Source organism: Rattus norvegicus, chromosome 4, assembly GCF_021556685.1.
Source record: "Rattus norvegicus strain SHRSP/BbbUtx chromosome 4, alternate assembly SHRSP_T2T, whole genome shotgun sequence".
In the NCBI taxonomy this organism is placed as follows: Eukaryota; Metazoa; Chordata; class Mammalia; order Rodentia; family Muridae; genus Rattus; species Rattus norvegicus.
The window spans coordinates 17478267-17499146 of record NC_141537.1 but is presented as its reverse complement, the minus strand read 5'-3'; the positions used below and the strand labels follow the sequence as shown (position 1 = coordinate 17499146).

The 20880-nt window shown below is 37.9% G+C and overlaps 1 protein-coding gene across 1 annotated transcript in view; it reads right to left on the bottom strand.

The window, feature by feature from the left end:
* The window catches only part of LOC147994700 (uncharacterized), a 40421-nt gene extending 24309 nt beyond the window's left edge, over nucleotides 1-16112 (bottom strand). The window contains exons 1-2 of the mRNA XM_087659664.1: nucleotides 15864-16112; nucleotides 12733-12877 (exon numbers count right to left, since the gene is read on the bottom strand). Coding sequence (XP_087515790.1) covers nucleotides 12733-12877; nucleotides 15864-16088 — 370 coding nt within the window. The 5' untranslated portion in view covers nucleotides 16089-16112. The remainder of the gene's footprint in view (nucleotides 1-12732; nucleotides 12878-15863) is intronic.
* Between the last annotated feature and the right edge of the window lie 4768 nt (nucleotides 16113-20880).

The following is a 20880-nucleotide window of genomic DNA, read 5'->3' as shown; positions in this document are numbered from 1 at the left end:
CATATAGACCCAGAGACACACACGTTTGAACACACAGGGATCGCTTTAAAACACAATGCCAGAAGCCATAATATATACATGAAGAACTGGTTGGTAACAGAAAAAAAGAAAAGAAAGAAAAAAGGATAAAAGAAAAATTCCTGACAAAACATTATGAGATAAACTCCAAAGACACTATTAAGTTCTTTTTCTCTTGGACATATATGGCTGGGCATGAGGTTTGCCTGGAAGAATGATTTATATCACCAGTAAGATTCCACTGGAGAAAATTACTTTTTCATGTGGGAGTGGCTAAATATTGGCTTCTGGGTTTGGGCTGGGACATGTTTCTCTCAGTGCTGGGACCCCATCTGGTGCAGACCTCTTCAGGCCTGTGACTGCTGCCATAGTCTTTGTGAGTTTATCTGTCCTAATGTGTTTAGAAAGCCTTATTTTCTTGGTGTCCTCTAGGCCCTCTGGCTCTTACAATCTTTCTGCTATCTTTTGCAGGTTTCTCTGAGCCCCAAACTTCTCATTTAGGGCTGAGTGTTCCAAGGTGTCTCACTCTCTGTACATTGTCTGGGCTGTGAGGTTTCTATGTTCCTATCTACTGCAGGAGGAAGCTTCTGTGAGGACGGCTGAGCAAGGCACCGATCAATCCTGGATCATAGCAGAATATTATCACTAGTCATTTGACAGTTATGTTCCTTTAGAAGGACAGTAGCATTTGGTTTCCTTTTAATAACCTGGGCTATCTAATCTCAGGATCTTGGTTTCCATTGTATGGATTCCACCATAAACTCAGTCAGATATTGGCTGGTTATCACCAAAGCTTTGTGTCACCATTGCACTAAAGCATATTGCAAGAAGGTCATCATTGTAGATGGAAGGTTTTATAGAGGGGTTGATGTTTAACTTCTTCTTTTGGTGCCATGAAGACTAGTGTTCAATACCATGAACACTAGTTCCTAGGGGTGAAGGCTCTATGTAGGCAGTAACTTGACTTTCTCATGTTCAATGAGTTGTGTAGTTGTCTACAGCAATGGGGCCTTACCATCAGTTGGTAGAGAGCAAAGGCTAACCTATTCAATAGCATAGGGTTTTTTTTTTTTTGGGGGGGGGTTCTCATGATGCCTCTTTGGCAAACACTTTATTATATGCAACCCATTCCCAGTACTGGGAGCTTCATTTGGTAACTAGTGATATCCAGTTAGAGTTCTGTTTCCTCTGTGTGTTGATTCCATTTAGATTGACATTGTAACTATGTGTTTTCAGAAACTTCTACTCTACTAGGTTTCCATACAAACCTGGAAATGAAGATGAGTTTCAGCTGTCCCTTCCCATATACTTTCCTTTCTCCCCCATATACTCTTGCTGCTACCATTTAATATTCCCATTCTAGTCCTATCACAACATTCTTATTCTACATGTAATCTTTCTGGTTATATAGTTTGTAGCTTCCTTACCAAAGGCTTAACAGCTAATGTTCAGATATAAGCATATACACATCATATTTTTCTTTATGGGCCTGTATTGCCTCACTCAGGAAGATATTTTTCATGCTTCATCCATTTTTCTATAGATTTCATGACTTATACAAATGATGGGTGATTAATACTTATTAGGCCAGCCCAGGTTATTGATAGGGTGGCCTAAGAGGAGATAAGGAGTCAGCTAGGGGAGGGGTGAGTCATGCATGTTGGTCAAGGGAATCTTGCAGCTCTGACTTACAAGCAATCAGGTCTCACAAAGACAGATGAATGACTATCCAAGAAGTTCAGATTATATCATTTTGTGTCTGGATATGTATTTGCTTTTTCATTACATGTCCAGGGTTACAAGTTCAGCCACAATTAGAAAGTACAAATAGATCAAATCTTATTTTTTATTTTCAGGCCTATGACTCCAATTCAAAGAATTTAAATAATGTTTCTGCAGGGGAGGGAGAGAGTGTCTGAGGGGAGCAAGGGGATAACATTTGAAATGTAAATACATAAAATATCCAAGAAAAATAAAATTAAGAAAAGAAAATATCTGAACTTTTTTAAATAAATATCAACTACAGATACCTAACTCATTTTACTATGCTGTTTCATCATCTATGCTATAAAGTTGGAAAAGTTATTTTTGTCAATCTATCTTATTACTGAGTCTGTTCCCTCAGGGTCTTACTACGGATGATCCCCTACTTTTAAAGTTCATTTTCAGAGAGCTCTAAGGGTATTATGAAAAAGAGGACTTGAATCTGTTCCTAGTTTTCCTGACCAGTCAGAGTTTGTCACCTATTCCTAAATTTACCCAAGTTCTAGTTGGGTTTGAGTTTCCTTAGGGGTGGATACCCCAAGAATATTCCTAGAGTCACAGTCTCACTTTAGAGATTCCTAGCTTTGTGCTAATCTATGCTTATCACAACCTCCATGGCATAAGGAAGAGTTCCAAATGGAACAGATAAGTCTATTTCCCTAAAAGCAGATGGGAAAGTAAGTTTAGGACTTCCCTAAAAAGACTCAGACATAATTCTTTTGGGGAAAAGACATAAAATGAATCGTACTTCAGGAAGTCCCCAAGCATGCAACACAGAGAGAACAAAACTGAAAAATGGCAGACAGAATTACAGTGATCCCAGCATTTGGCTCAGCGTTATGGAACTGTGTCAAACAGCTGTGCTGGCTTTCAGACTTTCATTATTTCCAGTGGATATGACTGTGCTAATACTCCATTGCGTAAATACACCACATTTTTTCCATCCACTGATGAACATCAAGACTGTTGATAACTTCAGGATATTATGAATAGAGCAGCAATGGGCATTGTTGAACAAGTTTCTTTGTAGTAGGATAAAGTGTTCTTTGGTCTATGTCCAAGAGTGGTATAGCTGGATCTCTAGGTAAATCTAGTCATAGGTTCCTGAGGAACTGCTACACTGATTTGTATAGTGATTGACAGTTTTCACTCCCACCAGTAATGGATGAGTGCTACTCTTACTCCACACTCTTGCAAGCATAAGCTGTCATTTGTAGTTGGCAAAACTTTTCTCATTCTGCAGCCTGCTGCTTTGCCTGAATTATGTTTTTTGCTATTCAGTAGGTTTTCAGTTTTATGTGGTCCAATATTTTCTTAGTGCCTGTGCTATTGAGGTCAGATATTACAGTACCATAAGATGTTTTCTTTCTCCTTTATATAGCCTTGGCTATCCATTGTATCTTATAATTCCATGTAAATTCTTGGTTTTATTTTTTTAGTTCTATCAGAAATGACATGGGGAATTTGGTGAGAATTTCATGGAATATATTAATTACTTTTTGAATATATTTGTATCCATATTAATTCTGCCAATGCAGGAGCACTGTCCACTATCTCCTTTGTTACACTTTTGCAGTGACTTAAATTTTCATTTTAGATGTCATTCACTTCCTTGGTTTTGTTTTATTTGGAGCCCCCATGATTTATATGAAATGGAAGGAGTACAGACTGAAAACTGAGCCCAAGACCTCTGTGAAATTTTTCACAATCTCCTCCTCTGTGTGTTTATTGCTAGTATGTATAATGGTTACTGACTTTTGTATATTGACTTTGCATCTTGCAACATTGCTGATTGTATTTATTAGGACTAAGTGTATTGGGGTAAATTCTATAAGCTCTTTAAGTATATATAGGGATAGTATGATTTCTTCCTTCCTATTTTTAAATTCTGTGCGTATTTCTCTCTTGCTAAGACTTAGAAGATATCTGTTGAATAAGGAATGAGATATACTTCCAGTCTCTGCCTGTGCCCAGAGCTGACCCAGGCCCACAGTTCTCTGTACCCAGATCCTGTGGGAGAGAGAGATGAATACTGAGAAGTGCAGAAAATCCTGAGAGCTCAGGGGAGACCACCATTTCTGCTCACATTCCTGGCCCAAGAGGAAGTCACCTAGAGCTCTCTGGACACAGGAACCTAGAAGCAGTCAGGGAGAGGATCCTTCTAGTCTTTGCCTGTCTGCAGAGCTGAAAGCCAGTCTCCAAAAGCACTGACACACCTGAGAGCAGAGGTAAGATCAACACTTCTGCTCAAGCAACCCATCTAAAGCCGTCAGGACACGCAAACCCAGAAGCAGTATGGGACAGGATCCTACTATGTTCTGCCAACACCCTGAGCTGACCCGGTCCTACGGCTTTCTGTACCCATATACCACTGGAAGAAAACAGGTCTCCAAGAGTGCTTACATAGAGGCTCATAAGAGGGTAAAGTCACTGTCAGACACAGCAAGACCAGCTAACACCAGAGACAACCTGATGGCGAGAGGCAACCTCAGGACCCTAAGCACCAGAAACCAAGACTACTTGGCATTATCAGAGCCCAGTTCTCCCATCAAAGCAAATAGTGGATATCCAAACATATTACAAGAGCAAGATTTGGATATAAAATCACATTTTATGATGATGGTGGAGGACTTTAAGAAGGACATAAATAACTCCCTTAAAGAAATACAGGACAACACAGGTAAACAAGTAGAAGCCCTTAAAGAGAAAACACAAAAATCCCTTAAAGAATTACAGGAAAACACGACAGAAGAGGTGAAGGAATTGAACAAAATCATATAGGATCTAAAAATGGAAATAGAAACAATAAAAAATTTACAAAGGGACACAACCCTGGAGATAGAAAACCTAGGAAAGAGATCAGGAGTCATAGATGAAAGCATGGCCAACAGAATACAAGAGATAAAAGGAAGAATGTCATGGGCAAAAGATAAGATAGAAAACATTGACACAACAATCAGTGAAAATGTAAAACCCTAAAAGCTCCTAGTCCAAAACAGCCAGGAAATCTAGGACACAATTAGAAGATCAAATGTGAAAAAGCATTTGACAAAATTCAACACCCCTTCATGTTAAAAGTCCTGGAAAGATCAGGAATTGAAGGCTCATACCTAAACATAGTAAAAACAATATACAGCACACCAGTAGCTAACATCAAACTAAATGGAGAGAAACTTGAAGCAATCCCACTAAAATGAGGGACTAGATAAGGCTGCGCACTCTCTCCCTTCTTATTCAACATAGTTCTCTAAGGCCTAGCCAGAGCAATCAGACAACAAAAGGAGGTCAAAGGAACACAAATTGGAAAGGAAGAAGTCAAAATATCACTATTTGCAGATGTTATGATAGTATACTTAAGTGACCCCAAATGTTCCACCAGAGAACTACTAAGCCTCATAAACAACTTCAGCAAAGTGGCTGGGTATGAAATTAACACAAGCAAATCAGGAGCCGCCTTCTACTCAAAGGATAAACAAGTTCAGAAAGAAATTAGGGAAATGACACCCTTCACAATAGTCCCATATAATATAAAATACCTCAGTGTGACTTTAGCCAAGTAAGTGAAAGATCTGTATGACAAGAAAATCAAGTCTCTGAAGAAAGAATTTGAAGAAAATCTCAGAGGATAGAAAGACCTCCCATGCTCATGGATTGGCAGGATTAATATAATAAAAATGGCCATATTGCCAAAAGCAATCTACAGATTCAATGCAATCCCCATCAAAATTCCAACTCAATTCTTCATAGAGATAGAAAGACCAATTTGTAAATATATTGATGAAGCTAAGAAGTGCATGTTGACAGAAACCAGATATAGATCTCTCATGAGAGACACAACCAGAGCATGTGTTAAGTACAGGGGTGAACACTAGCAGCAGACTACTGAACTGAGAATGGTACCTCCATTGGAGGAATTAGAGAAAGGATTGCAAGAGCTGAAGAGTTGCAAACCTATAAGAATAAAAATGCCAACCAACCATAGCTCCCAGGGACTAAACCAACACCCAAAGACTGTACATGGACTGACCCATTGCTCCAGCTGCATACGTAGCAGAGAATGGCCTTGATGAATATCAATGGAAGGAGAAGCCCTTGCCTTGCCTAGGTTGGATTCCCCAGTGTAGGGGATTGTGGATATGGTTGGTAAGATGGGGTGTTTGGAGAGGGGAACACCCTTATAGAAGACACGGATGGGGAGGAAGATAGGGGACTTATGGACAGGAACCGGGAAATGCAATAACATTTGAAATGTAAATAAAGAAATATCTGAGAGCGAGAAAGAGAGAGAGAGAGAGCAAGATTCCCAACTTAAAGGGCCAGTAAATGTCTTCAACAAAATTATAGAAGAAAACGTCCTTAACCTAAAGAAGGAGATTCTCATAAACTTAAAAGAAGTCTAAAGAACTCCAATTAGATTGGACCAGAAAAGAAATTTCTTACATCACATAATAGTCAAAACTCCAAATGCACAAAAATAAAAGAATATTAAAAGCAATAGGAGAAAAAGGTTAATTAACATATAAAGGCAGACCTATCAGAATTATATCAGATTTCTCACCAGAGACTATGAAAGCCAGAAGATACAGGGTAGATGTCACACAAACCCTAAGAGAACACAAATGCCAGCCCAGGCTACTATATCCAGCAAAACTCAATTAAAATAGATATAGAAACCAAGATATTCCAATGTAAATCTAAATTTACACAATATCTTTTCATAAATCCAGCCCTACGAAGGATAATAGATGGAACACTCCAACACGTGGAGGGAAACTACACCCTAGAAAATGAAAGAAAATAATCTTCTTGCAACAAACTGAAAAGAAGAGAGACACACAAACATAATTCCACCTCTACCAACAAAAATAACAAGAAACAACAATCACTATTCCTTAATATCTCTCAACATCAGTGGACTCAACTCTCCAATAAAAAGATATAGTCTAAGACTGTATACGTGAAAAGGGCCCACTATTTTGCTAAATACAGAAAATATACCTCAGCCACAAAGAAAGACGCTACCTCAGAGTAAAAGACTGGAATATAAATTTCCAAACAAATGGTCCCAAGAAACAGGCTGGAGTAGTCATTCTAATATCAAATAAAATCAACTTTCAACCAAAAGTTATCAAAAAAGATAAGGAAGGACACTTCAAATTCATCAAAGGAAAAATCAAACAAGAAGAACTATCAACCATGAATGCTGTGCTCTAAATGCAAGTGCATCTACATTACCTACATTCCTAAAGGAAATCTTACGAAAGCACAAAGCACAAATTGCACCTCACACAATAATAGTGGTAGATTTCAACCTTCACTCTCATCAATGTACAGATCATGGAATAAGATATTAAATAGAGACATAGAGAAACAGGAGTTATGAATCCAATGGATTTAACAGATATTTGTAGAACATTTCATCCTAAAAGAATATACCTTTTTCTCATGGTACTGTCTCCAAAATTGACCATATAATCAGTAACAAAACAGGCCTCAAGAGATACATAAAGATTGAAATAATCCCATGCACTCTATCAGATTACTGTAGACTAAAGCTGGTCTTCACTAACAACATAAACGACAGAAAACCTATATATACATGGAAGTTGAACAACCTCTACTTAATGATAACTTGGTCAAGGAAGAAATAAAGAAATAAAGACTTTTTTAGAATTTAATGAAAATAAAGTCACAACATACCCAAACTTATGGGACACAATAAAAGCAGTGCTAAGAGGAAAACTCATAGCTCTGAGTGCCTGCAAAAAGAAATTGGAGAGAGCATATGCCAGCAGATTAACAGCACACCTAAAAGATCTAGTACAAAAAGAAGCAAATGTGCCCAAGAGGACAAGATGGCAGGAAATAATCAAACTCAGGAGTGAAATCAACCAAGGAGAAACAAAAAAAATATACAAAGATCAACAAAACCAGGAGCTGGTTCTTTAAGAAAATCAACAAGATAGATAAACCAGACTAACCAGAGTGCACAGAGAGAGTATCCAAAATTAACAAAATCAGAAATGAATAGGGAGACATAAAAATATAACTGAGTAAATTGAAAAAAAAAACCCATCAGATCCTACTACAAAAGCCTATATTCAACAAAACTTGAAAATCTGGAGGAAATAGACAATTTTCTAGAGAAATATCAGGTACCAAAGTTAAATCAGGGTCAGATATACCACCTAAATATTCCCATAGCTCCTAAAGAAATAGAATCAATTATTAAAATTATATTGGGAGACCACAAACAAAAAAAAACCCAGGACCAGCTTGGTTTTTTGCAGAATTATATGAGACCTTCATAGAAGATCTAATACCAATACTGTCCAAATTATTCCACAAAATAGAAAGAGAAGGAACACTATCCAACTCCTTCTATGAAGCCACAATTATGCTTATACTAAATGATACAAAGACCCAACAAAGAAATAGAATTTCAGACTGATTTTGCTTATGAATATTGATGAAAAATACTCAATAAAATTCTCTCAAAATGAATCCAAGAACATTAAAATGATCATCCATCAAGATCAAGTAGGCTTCATGTCAGGGATTCAAGGATGATTCAATGTATAGAAATCCTTCAATGTAATCTACTATATAAACTAAATGAAAGGAAAAAAAAAACATGATCATCTTATTACATGCTGAGAAAGCATGTAACAAAATTCAACACCCCTTCATGTTAAAAGTCCTAGAAAGATCAGGAATTTGAGGTCTATAACTAAACATACTAAAACCCATATACAGCAAACTAGTAACCAATGTCAAACGAAATGGAAAGAAACTTGAAGGAATACCACTAAAATCAGGGACTATAAAAAGCTGTTCGCTCTCTCCCTATTTATTTAATATAGTACTAGAAGTCCTAGCCAGAGCAATCAGACAACAAAAGGAGGTCAAAGGGATACAAATTGGAAAGGAAGAAGTCAAAAGATGATATGATAGTATACTTAAGTGACCCCAAAAGTTCCACCAGAGAACTACTAAGCCCAATAAACAACTTCAGCAAAGTGGCTGGATATAAAATTAACTCGAATCAGTAGCCTTCCTCTTCTTGAAGTCTAAACAGGCTGAGAAAGATATTAGGGAAATCACACCCTTCACAATAATCACAAATAACATAAAATACCTCGGTGTGACTCTATACAAGCAAGTTAAAAATTTGTATGACAATAACTTCGTCTCTGATGAAAGAAATTGAAGATCTCAGAAGATGGAAAGACCTTCCATGCTCATGGATTGGTCGGATTAATAAAGTAAAAAAGGCCATTTTGCCAAAAGCAATCTACAGATTCAATGCAATCCCCATCAAAAATCCAACTCTATTCTTCATAGAGTTAGAAGGAGCAATTTGCAAATTCATTTGGAATAACCAAAACCCCAGGATAGAGAAAAATATACTCAACAATAAAAGAAATTCTGGGGGAATCACCTTCCCTGACCTCAAGCAGTAATACAGTACAATAGTGATATAAACTGTATGGTATTGGTACAGAGACAGGCAGTAGATCAGTGGAATACATTGAAGATGCAGAGATGAACCCATACACCTATGGTCACTTGATCTTTGACAAAGGAGCTAAAATCATTAATGGAAAAAAGATAGCATTTTCAACAAATGGGGCTGTTTCAACTGGAGGTCAGCATGTAGAAGAATGCAAATCAATCCGTTCTTATCACCCTGTACAAAGCTCAAGTCCAAGTGGATCAAAGACCTCTACATAAAACCAGAACAAGATACACTCAAACTAATAGAAGAAATGTTGGGCAGGAGCCTTGAACATGTTTGCCCCAAGGAAAATTTCCTGAATTGAACACCAATACATTATGCTTTGTGATCAAGAATCAACAAATGTTACCGCATAAAACTGCAAAGCTTCTGCAAGGCAAAGGACACTGTCAATCGGACAAAACGGCAACCAAGAGATTGGGAAACGGTCTTTACTAATTCTACACCCAAAAGTGGGCTAGTATCAAATATATACAAAGAACTCAAGCAGTTAGACCCCTGTAAGGCAAATAACCCTATTAAAAATGCGGTACAGAGATAAACAAAGAATTCTCAGGTGAGAAATATTGAATGGCTGAGAAGTACCTAAAGAACTGTTCAACATCCTTAGTCCGCAGGGAAATACACATCAAAACAACCCTGATATACCTCCTCACACCAGTCAGAACGGCTAAGATCAAAAACTCAGGCAAGAATAGATGCTTGCAAGGATGTGGAAAAAGAGGAATACTCCTCCATTTTTGGTCAGATTACAAACTGGTACAACCACTGTGGAAATCAGCCTGGAGGTTCCTCAGAAAATTGAACGTACTACTACCTGAAGACCCAGCCTATCACTTCTGGCCATATACCCAAATGATGCTCTAATATATAACAAGGACATATGCTCCACTATGTTCATAGCTACCTTATTTATAATACCCAGAAGCTGGGAAGAACCCAGATGCCCTTCAACAGACGAATTGATACGGAAAGTCTGGTACATGTACTCAATACTCAGCAATTAAAAAACAATGACTTCATGATAGGCAATTAGAAATAACTAGAAAATATCATCCTGAGTGTGGTAATGCAAACACACACACACACACACACACACACACACACACACACAAACACACAGTCATTGTATGCACTCACTGATAAGTGAATATTAGCCCCAAAGCTCGAATTACCCAAGATACAATCCACAGACTGCATGAAGCTCAAGAAGAAGGACGACCAAAATGAGGATGCTTTTGTCCTTCTTTAAAGGTGTGTGTGGGGGACATAACTATTCATAGGAGGAGATATGGAGACGAAGTTTGGAGCAGAGTGTGAAGGAATGGCCATTCAGAGCCTTCCCCACCTGGAGATCCAGCCCAAATACATACAGCCATCAAACCTATACAATATTGCTGATGCCAAGAAGTGCATGTCGACAGGAGCTTGATAAATCTGTTTAATGAGAGGCTCTTCCAGAGCATGACAAATACAGAGGCAAATGCTAGCATCAAACCATTAATCTGAGACCGGGGTCCTCATTGGAGGAGTTAGAGAAAGAATTGAAGGAGGTGAAGGAGTTTGCAACCCCATAAGTACAACAATACTAAGCATTCAGAGCTCCCAGGGACTAAACCACCACCCAAAGACTAAACATGGACACACCCATGGCTCCAGCATATGTAGCAGAGGATGGCCTTGTTGAGCACCAATGGGAGAAGCCCTTGGTCCTAGGAGAAAGGTTGGTTTGGGGGAACGACACCCTCATTGAAGAAGGGGGAGGGGAGGTGGAATAGGGGATTTTATGGATGGGAAACAGGGAAAGGGGATAACATTTGAATTGTAAATAAAAAAGTATGCCCCACCCCAGAAAAAGCAATGTGATCAACATAAAACAAATGAAATATAGGGTGTTGTTTTTGGCTACAGTGAGTTTTACATAGCCTTTATTATTTTAAGATATGTTTAATCATTTCTCAGGCACTTTTTTGTCAGGACATCATGATGTGATCTGATAAATGTCATTTTTGCATCTATAGAGATGATCACTTGCTCTGTGTTCTTAAGTTTATGCATATAATGGATCATATTAATTTGCACAGGTTGCATCATCCTTACATCTAGGTTATGTGCAATTCACTTGGCATGATGTATGGTTTTGTTAATGTGTCCTTGGATTTGGTTTATAAGCATTTTGTTGGAAATTTTTGTATTCTTATTAATGAGGAAAGTTCTTCTGCAATTAGGTGGTATTATCTTTATCCAGTTTTATCATCAGGGCAGTCCAGACTGCATAGTACTGAATGCTACTATGATAGTACTGGCTTCATAGAAGGTATTTGGTAGTTTTATCTTCCATTTTATTTTATAGAACAATTTGACAAATGTTGACATTAGGTCTTCCTTAAAATGACTATATAATCCAACAGTGAATTCATCTCATCTAGGCATTAATTTTAGGAGTTCTCTTGATTATACTTTTGATGTCATTGCTTATTTGGGCTATGCAAATGATTTAGAATCTTGGCAAAAAGGAAATTGCTCCTTCTGTATGAGCTCCTTTATTATCCACACTCTCTAAATTTCTATACCAATAAAAAACCAAACATGCATATAAAATAATCATTTTTAAATGTTTTCAAGAGATTTCCAGGTCCAAAATACTATACACCTACCTCTGAAGTGACCAACATTTGCCAGACTTGTAATGGCTTTCATTTAGTGGCACATCTTTGAAATTGTCTTGAAAATATATTGGAAAAGTTACATACATACACTAAAAAGATCTTAGAACCTTAGTTTTCTGATATAATGTCTCCATCTTATGGTTTCCTAAGGTGCTAAAACACAATGGTGTGTTGTTTTTCCCAAATGTAATAAAATACATTTACTATTCTTGTGAAGGAAGAACCAGAAACCAACTAATCCTGTGTGCTTTTTTAAAACCACGAGGATTGTGCATTTAATAAATCTTATTCTGTCATTATCTGTATCTGCACAATGTCTATAAGCAATCTTCTGACATATTTACTCTCCATCTCTAAAATCCAGTTTACTATGAATTCTGTATTTGTTTTTAATTTACAGAAAAAAATTTGGCTGAAAATTTTTAAATGTACGTCTACAAACTGTAATTATGAAGTATAATATTTGAATATTGTATAGAAATGGCTAAACATATGAATGAGTGCTATGACATTACTCTGGAAAAACACTAAAGAAATTTATTCCCATAACAACCAAAACATAAAATAACTTTGACTGGAGACTTACTACTATAGTGTCACCTTCAAAATGTCACTGCTGTGGTCTTATTTTTTCACTGCCTGTTTCCATAATTCTGATTTAGGAACTATTTTTATGACTGTTAAATTAAAACATGGTTACCTCACTATCCTTATTGCTGTTTATATATTTGATAACTTGTTAGAGAGATAAAGAACACTTACTGATCTGAAAGAGAGCCTGAGTGTGGTCCACAGCATTCATGTTGGCCAGCTTACAACCACTTGTAATTCCAATTTTAGAGCATCCAATGTCCTCTTTTGGCCCTTGGGCACTCAGGTTGACATGTTCACAAGCACAGCCACCTATCTACCAGTACACAGACAGATAACACAAACAACATAAGGACTCTTCTTCTGAAAGAAATTAAAAATACTTAATGAATTGCAGAAAGCATTGACATTCAATAATGGCCTCACTGTTATTGCTGCCTGTTAGAAAAAAGCTTTTAATTTCTCATTAATTATACCACCTTTAATGCTCATAATTTTCATGTTAATGAGGATGAATTAGGCTGGTTGTGGTAGTGCAGGCCTTTTCTTCCAGTTTGTAGGAGATGGAGGCAAAAAGAGTCACTGGAAACCTGAAGGTCCACATAGGATAGATGGCAAGACATTGTCTTGAAAACAAACACAAAGTAAGTATTCAATTTTAGGAACCATGACCTTTTAAAATAATTTATCTTTATTTTCTGTGGATTGGCATTTTGCCGACACGTATGCCTATTTTTGCCTTGAAGTATGTCTGTATGAGGCTATCAGGTTCTCTGTAGCAGGAGTTATAATTGTGAGCTGCCATTTTGGGTGCTGGGAATTGAACCTGGATCTTCTGGAAGAGCATTCAGTGCTCTTAACAACTGAGACAGGCTGGCACATGACTTTCTTGTTGAGACAATGCCCATATTTCAACTTACCATAAGCAGATTACATACTATCCTAGCTTATTTTCTATTTGTTGTAATAAAAGAATCCAACAAATCCAGTTTAAGGAGAAGACTGGCTCACAGTTGTGTTGCAGACCATCATTGCACGGAAGTCAAGGCAGCCGGAATTTGAAACACCTGGTCCCACTATAGCTACATGGACAGACCCGAGAAGCAAAATATAATATAAAATTATTAATACTAGATTGAATAAAATACTTCAAACATATGCAACTCAGGGATGATTCTTGTCCTACAATAAGAGGAGGCATGGACCATCTAAAGGGTATAGATAATTGATAAAATTTTACTTGAAAATATTTTGTAAAATTAGAAAACATAAACAATGTGTCTATAATTTTAGTAGGTAAACATATTTATGAAAAGACAATTGACTAATTGTCAAATACATAGAAAGAGAAAACCATAGAAATGCTCTGAGTTCTTATACCTCATTTTTAAAGGAAGGGTAACCAGAAACCCAAGGAAATGTTATTGTGAGCACTGGGAATAGAAAAATAAATTGTAACAAGCTTTTAAGAACATTAACATTTATTAAAATTAAGGAGATACAGATATTTTGAACATAAAATCCAATGAAACTATAAGCAGTGGGATTTTTGTTGCCTACAGAAGGGCAAACAAAATCAATATTCCCATGCTCACAAAATTATTCATAGGTCTCTAGATATGCACAGATATTAAAGGAATGTTGGAAAGGACAGTTGTTAGAATATTGAGTGGTTATCATATTTTATGTTACTTGAAATTTTATAATGATCACCTATCACATATTACAATAGAAATAACAACTATTTTCTTAGAATACAAATCAATAAGTCCTTTGCTCACACTTTGAGTAATCTATGATGGATACTCCACCCAAATGAGAGGTGAAACTAACACTCATTACTGAGGCATGGGGTTAACTTTACAAAAGCTGTAAACTGAAACTGCTCCCTAGGTTCAAACACCACGGCCCCTACAATGCCTCTTGATTAGAATGTCAGCTTTGAATCCCCTAGCCAGCAGGATGTAACAACACTTTAACTTCTCTGTGTAGTAGAGATCAAAAAGTTCTTATTTCTGATGATACTGTAATCCCTCTCTTCTAATCATTTCCATGGTTCTCTAAAGTGTCTCGCTAAGGTTCATTCTTCAAAGTTAACCAAGATGCACAGACCAATCCACTTAGCATACTGATGCTCAATGTGCAATTAATGTATGCCAAGGAGTAGGGAGCTTTGACGGCTTCCCACATTTGCCAGTGCTATCCTCTGGAGTTTGTGTGTTCAAACTTGGGGTGCGGGGTAGGAGAGGAAAGAACTGAGTTCCCCTGGCTCTCCTGCCAATTCCAGCTCAGAGGAGCTCTGCTGCATCCACGAACGTTTCATTAAGTTTGGCTAAGTGCTCAGATGTCCTCATCACTCACTCTGTGTGTTTACAGCAGCCCAAGTAACCATCCTCAGTACTAATTTACAGAGAGCCATTTTTCAAAACCTTTTCCCCCGACTCTTTATGTCTACTCTGTATTTTAATGAGAAAACAGCATCAGTCTTTGTTTTAACGTGATTTCCTAATGAGACAAATGCACTCTGCCATGCTCTTAGGAAATTGCTTATTAATAAGAGCGTTGGATTCACAAAAAGCTAGAGGATCATGTGTCATTTTCCCCCAAAATATACATGTGTAATTTGAGACGGTTAAAAACTTTTTGATGTTTTTCATGGTTCTATCCAAATATTTCTGAAGTGGAAAATTTAAAGTGTTAGACATATGCTGGCGATTTCTTTGCTCAGTAGTCTTATTTCTGTTACTCATTCTTAGCTCAGGTGGATCAGCATAAAAATATTCCTCTCAGCGATTGTGGAAGGAGATATACCCACAAGCCGCCTGAAATAAAGCCCCTGCTTCCGAGGTAAGGGGGAGGAGGAGTGAGGTAAGGCTTCAGGAATCCTTGATTTTTTTTTCAGCAACATAAGAACTATTTAGAGATATTTCAGTGTTCTCAAGCATGTTCAGATCACATTCATCCTTTGTCTCAGAAGGTTGGCAATGGATAATCTTATTTAAATCAAAGACTCTGCACCAGCTGTACCTTTTTGAGAGTCTAAGTATAGGACCATAGCATCATGGTGAGTTACCCTCAGTCAGCTATGGAGCCCCTAAGGTTTTAGGAACCACCCAAATTACATTAAAACCACTTTTTTTTTGCTTCAATGTTAAAAAGAAATCCATGGTTAGCTATATTATGAATCAAAATTGGAGATTTTATTCAGGATAGTTTAGTAGGAACTTAAGCATGAGGGTTAAGAGAAAGAAAGCCTCTCAGAACAAATTATAAACATACTTTAGTTGGGGTTTTGTGCTTACCTGAAAAAAATTCTCAGAAACTAAGAGACGAGAAAGGATGGGCACAAGCTCTTCCAGGGAGAGGACACACCTGAATGTCTCAGCAATTATCCAATATACCACTTTTCTTGCTTTCAAGTTACATTTCAAAGTTTTACTATTAAGCCTTTGTTTTCTTTCATTTTTGGTAAGTGGCATTACAGGAGCTCTGGATACCTTGAATAGAATTCTAATCTGACAAGGCATAATCGAGAGCCATTAGAGTTGCCTAGGGAATTTAGTGTGTGTCCTTTCTCTTTAAATGGGGTTTGTGTCAGATTCCTAGAAAATTGCAAGCATTGAGATAAGGGAAGAGAAAGGCCTTCATTAATTATTAACTGTCCTGCAGTTCTTGCTTCTCAACTGGGAAGAGTCTTCAACTGGCTTCCAGGGTGAGGTTTTATCTTTGTCTTTTCATACCCATCAACTTCCTCCTACATTTCTCTCATGCCTCAGGGACCCTCTAGTAGCCTCTTGAAAGTAGCCAGAGCTCATCTTGCAAGTATTAAAGATTAGGACGTATAGGGTGCTATTACGAACTAGGAACACTCGTGTGAAGCCAGGCAGTCTTGGGGCTTCCATTGTAGACAACTCATGGAAACAGGAAGGTTGCTTATGTGATAATATACAATATTCCCATCCACTTTTAAATTTTAGCATTTTACACTGACTTGTAAGCTCTTGCCATTTTTACACGTAAGTATTTAATCTGCACTTGGTAGATGTCTGATGAAGAAGACAGCTAGCTGTTCAACTCTTTTCTTCCAGATGGTATGCTAGTCCTCATTCCTTACTCAGCAAGTCCCTGAGATAACAATTTATAAAATACCAATATGATTTCAGCCCACAGGTTTAGAAACCTCAGTCCATGGTCAGTCCACTCACTGTAGGACTATCATTATTGTGAGAACACAGCAAAGCAAACTCACCCTCCACATGGCCAAGAATATAAAAAACAAAATTAAAAGATACTAGAGTCCCAACCACAACCTTCTTTAAGGGCACACCCCCAATAATTTAAAGAGATATCACTAGGTCCAACCTCTTAATGGTTCCACCATCTCCCAAAGTGTCAAGCTGGGAACCAAGACTTTATTTAACACATGAGACTGAGAAACATTCCAGATTCCAACATAGCAGGTAAGTGGTAGGAAATTTTGTCATCATAGAAGTATCTATTTACAATGTCAGATTTTATACATAGTAAATATTTATAAATATTTTGAGCTATTTATTTCTAAGAAAATGGTGTACTTTTGTAACATCATCATATCAGCTTGTTACATTACCTTTGAAATACGTCTTGTTACAATAGTGAGTCTGTAAGCCTTTGAAATTTATAACAGTTTCCGAGGCCAAAGAAATGTAAACACCATCTAATTATAGTTACCACATATGCTTCGAAAGGCAACTGGATATCTATTGGTGATGTACTTTCTTATTTCATGTTTAGGCAGATATGCTGGTAAGACTTCATAGGCATAGCCACTGACTTTCTAGGAGATGCAATTTCACAACAAACTCCTTCTTCTAACTTTTACACACTTTGTCATTATTATTTTACTAATTCATTTGACCTCTCACTCTCTGTCCCTTGCACATTTTTTATTGGACGTCCATTTAGGGAGCTGATTGCTGGCAGAGGCTATCTCTCAGCATTCAGTATTTGTCTCTAGTTCCTTGTTATAAGGTGTGACCCTGGGTGAATTTTCCCCTTCTATGTTAGCACATCTACAGACATTGCTATTGTTCAGAACTTATTTTTGCAGATATTTTTGTGTATCACAGCAGACTTCGTTACATTCTGGTTCTTACAATCTGTCATTTCTCTTATGTTGTTCCCTAACCTATGTATGCACAGATGCAGGCATTATGATGTAGAAGTATGCATTTGGACTGGGACCCTGACAATCATAGGATCTGTGCATTGTGTCCAGCTGTGGTTGTCTAGTGTTCTTTGTTTTTGGTAAAGAGAAGCTTCTTTGAGGAGGACTGATAGATAACACTTCTTATTGTTGGATGTGAGGATAAGATTTAGAATATAGTTAGGAATTATTTTGGTCTAGCAAAATAAGAGTAGTTGATTCTCTAAGATCCATGACCCCACTAGCCACAGGAATTTGGCTAGGTTTCTAGACCAGGCATGGTTTCTCTCTTGTTAAGTGGGTTTTAAGTCTAGTTAGGCAGCTGGTGATTGCAATTAATATATGAAGTCTACTTATCTCACCTTTATGGATATCTTGCTAGGCAGGTCACTGTTGTGCATATTCTAAAAATACCAGCATAAACAATTTGTGGCTCAAAATTGCTTTAACTATGCATGATTATTAATCATTTCCATCCCTTGGCAGCTTGCATATTATTTTGTGGTCCCATAGAAGCTAGACCTCAGGAAGGAGGCATTCAGGTTAGGTCCAGCTCAAATCATCAAAGCCCTGCATCCTATGCATGGATTGTCTATAGAAATAGGGATTAATTTCAACCTCCAAGTGGCAATCTAGAATGGACAGCCACAGTCGACTTTGTTTGGCAGTCATAGGCACTATACTAACCAACTAAACAGCTCTTCTAAAAAAGATTTCCTGTGTCTGGTACTGAAAGTTTTGTTTGTTTAAGGTTCTCATGGGGAACTTCATCAGATTATCAGCCCTAATCCTACAACTTGTGTGTGTGTGTGTGTGTGTGTGTGTGTGTGTGTGTGCGTGCGTGTGTGTGTGTGTGTGTGCGTGTGTGTGTGTGTGTGTGTGTGTGTTTGTACATATTTAGGTAAATATACAATAATTAGATATATTGAGGCTTTGTCAACCAACCTGTATGTTATTTGTCCCCCTTCGCCTATTCTCTTGTATTGAGCTCCCTGTCTCTTTAGTTGGAGGCTTCTCCCTGTTTTCTGGTTTCCTGATCCTTATAACTTCCCATGCCCTCTATGTGTTTCTGGTTCTGCAGTTATTCCATACTGTGTTGTCACATTTGAAGATTTGGAGCTATGAAATACAGATAACAGGGACATGTATCATTTGTCTTTCTTGTCCTGGTTGCCTCACTCAATATAATCTTCTCTATGTCTGTCCTTTTACCTGGGAATTTCATGATTTCCTTTCTCTTTACAGATAAATACTATCCCACAGTGCCCACCATATTTTTATTGTCTATCTATCTGTTGAAAGACATTTAGGTATTTTCCATTTGAGACGGAATCTCAAAGTGCTTTTAATCTTTATCTCCCTCTTTACTAAAGGTGATTTAATAGTTTTTGGTAATTTTATTCTTCTTTGGAGAACTCCCTGTTTAGATCCCGAGAACTTTTTTCCCTTATTTTATTATTTTTTATTTGTTACTATATACATAGTAACAAGGTCTTAAGGTATAGAAATAAACCAATGTGCAAAATATCAAAGATAAATGAAATGAGGATAATAGAAAAATAGATGATAAAAAACACCCAAAGCTGCCAAGACTGAACCCCCAGTGAGCGTGATTGTTGGGGGGAGGGTGGCAATGGGGGGGAGGATGGGGAGAGGAACACCCATATAGAAGGGACTGGGAGGGGTCAGGAGGATGTTTTCGTGGAAAACCGGGAAAGGTAACAACAATTGAAATGCAAATAAGAAATACCCAATTTAACAAAGATGGAGAAAAAAAAAACACCCAAAGCAAATGCACAAACTAAATCTAAAACTTTGAATAGTAAATCCAAATCCCTACTCCAATGCCAATCCACCAGGAAGCAAATTCACTATGTTCAGGTCTATGGGGACCATAGATGTTCAATTCCAAACAAAGGAAATAAAAAATAAAGATCTCAGAACACAATTCTGAGTCCAACTGCTCTTAGCCAACAAGCAGTTAGCTTACAGCAGTAGAATAACCAGATTCAGGTTCAACTGCTGCCTTACAATGGACTAGCGTTTCTCACAATGGCTCCTTGTGAGGTCATGGGACCTGTGACGCAAAAACATCTAGCCAAAACTTTTAACCAGTTTTACCCTTCCATGGGTCTTTCCAAATCCATGGCATAAAACAACCTCTGAAGAGCACAGGATGTTTTGGCTCAGGCTTTCAGAGGTTCAGCAAGATGGAGGGCTCACCTGCTGGCACTGGCAGCAGAGTGTGTGGGAACTGGTTTCAATGCCCTAACAGTGTCTGGGTCTCCTAAGAACCCAGTGTCTCCCACCAGTCTACACACCCAAGGATTCCCTAAGTACAAACAGGGCTGCTTAAAGCGACCAAATGTCTAAACAAATGAGATATCACAGGACATATCACATTCAATTCATGACAAAAACCTTTTACTCTTTTTTTTTTTTTGCTTGAAAGACTGACTTTTTTTTTTTTATTAACTTGAGTAATTCTTATTTACATTTCGAATGTCATTCCCTTTCCCCGTTTCCGGGCAAACATCCCCCCAATCCCTCCCCCGCCCCTTCTCTAGGGGTGTTCCCCTCCCCACCCTTCCCCCATCGCCGCCCTCCCCCCAACAATCATGTTCACTGGGGGTTCAGTCTTAGCAGGGCCCAGGGCTTCCCCTTCCACTGGTGATCTTACTAGGATATTCATTGCTACCTATGAGATCAGAATCCAGGGTCAGTCCATGTATAGTCTTTAGGTAGTGGCTTAGTCCCTGGAATCTCTAGTTGCTTGGCATTGTTGTTCATAAGGGGTCTCGAGCCCCTTCAAGCTCTTCCAGTTCTTTCTCTGATTCCTTCAACGGGGGTCTTGTTCTCAGTTCAGTGGTTTGCTGCTGGCATTCACCTCTGTGTTTGCTGTATTCTGGCTGTGTCTCTCGGGAGAGATCTACATCTGGCTCCTGTCGGCCTGTACTTCTTTGCTTCATCCATCTTGTCTAATTGGGTGGCTATAAATGTATGGGCCACATGTGGGGCAGGCTCTGAATGGGTGTTCCTTCTGTCTCTGTTTTAATCTTTGCTTCTCTATTCCCTGCCAAGGGTATTCTTGTTCCCCCTTTTAAAGAAGGAGTGAAGCATTCACATTTTGATCA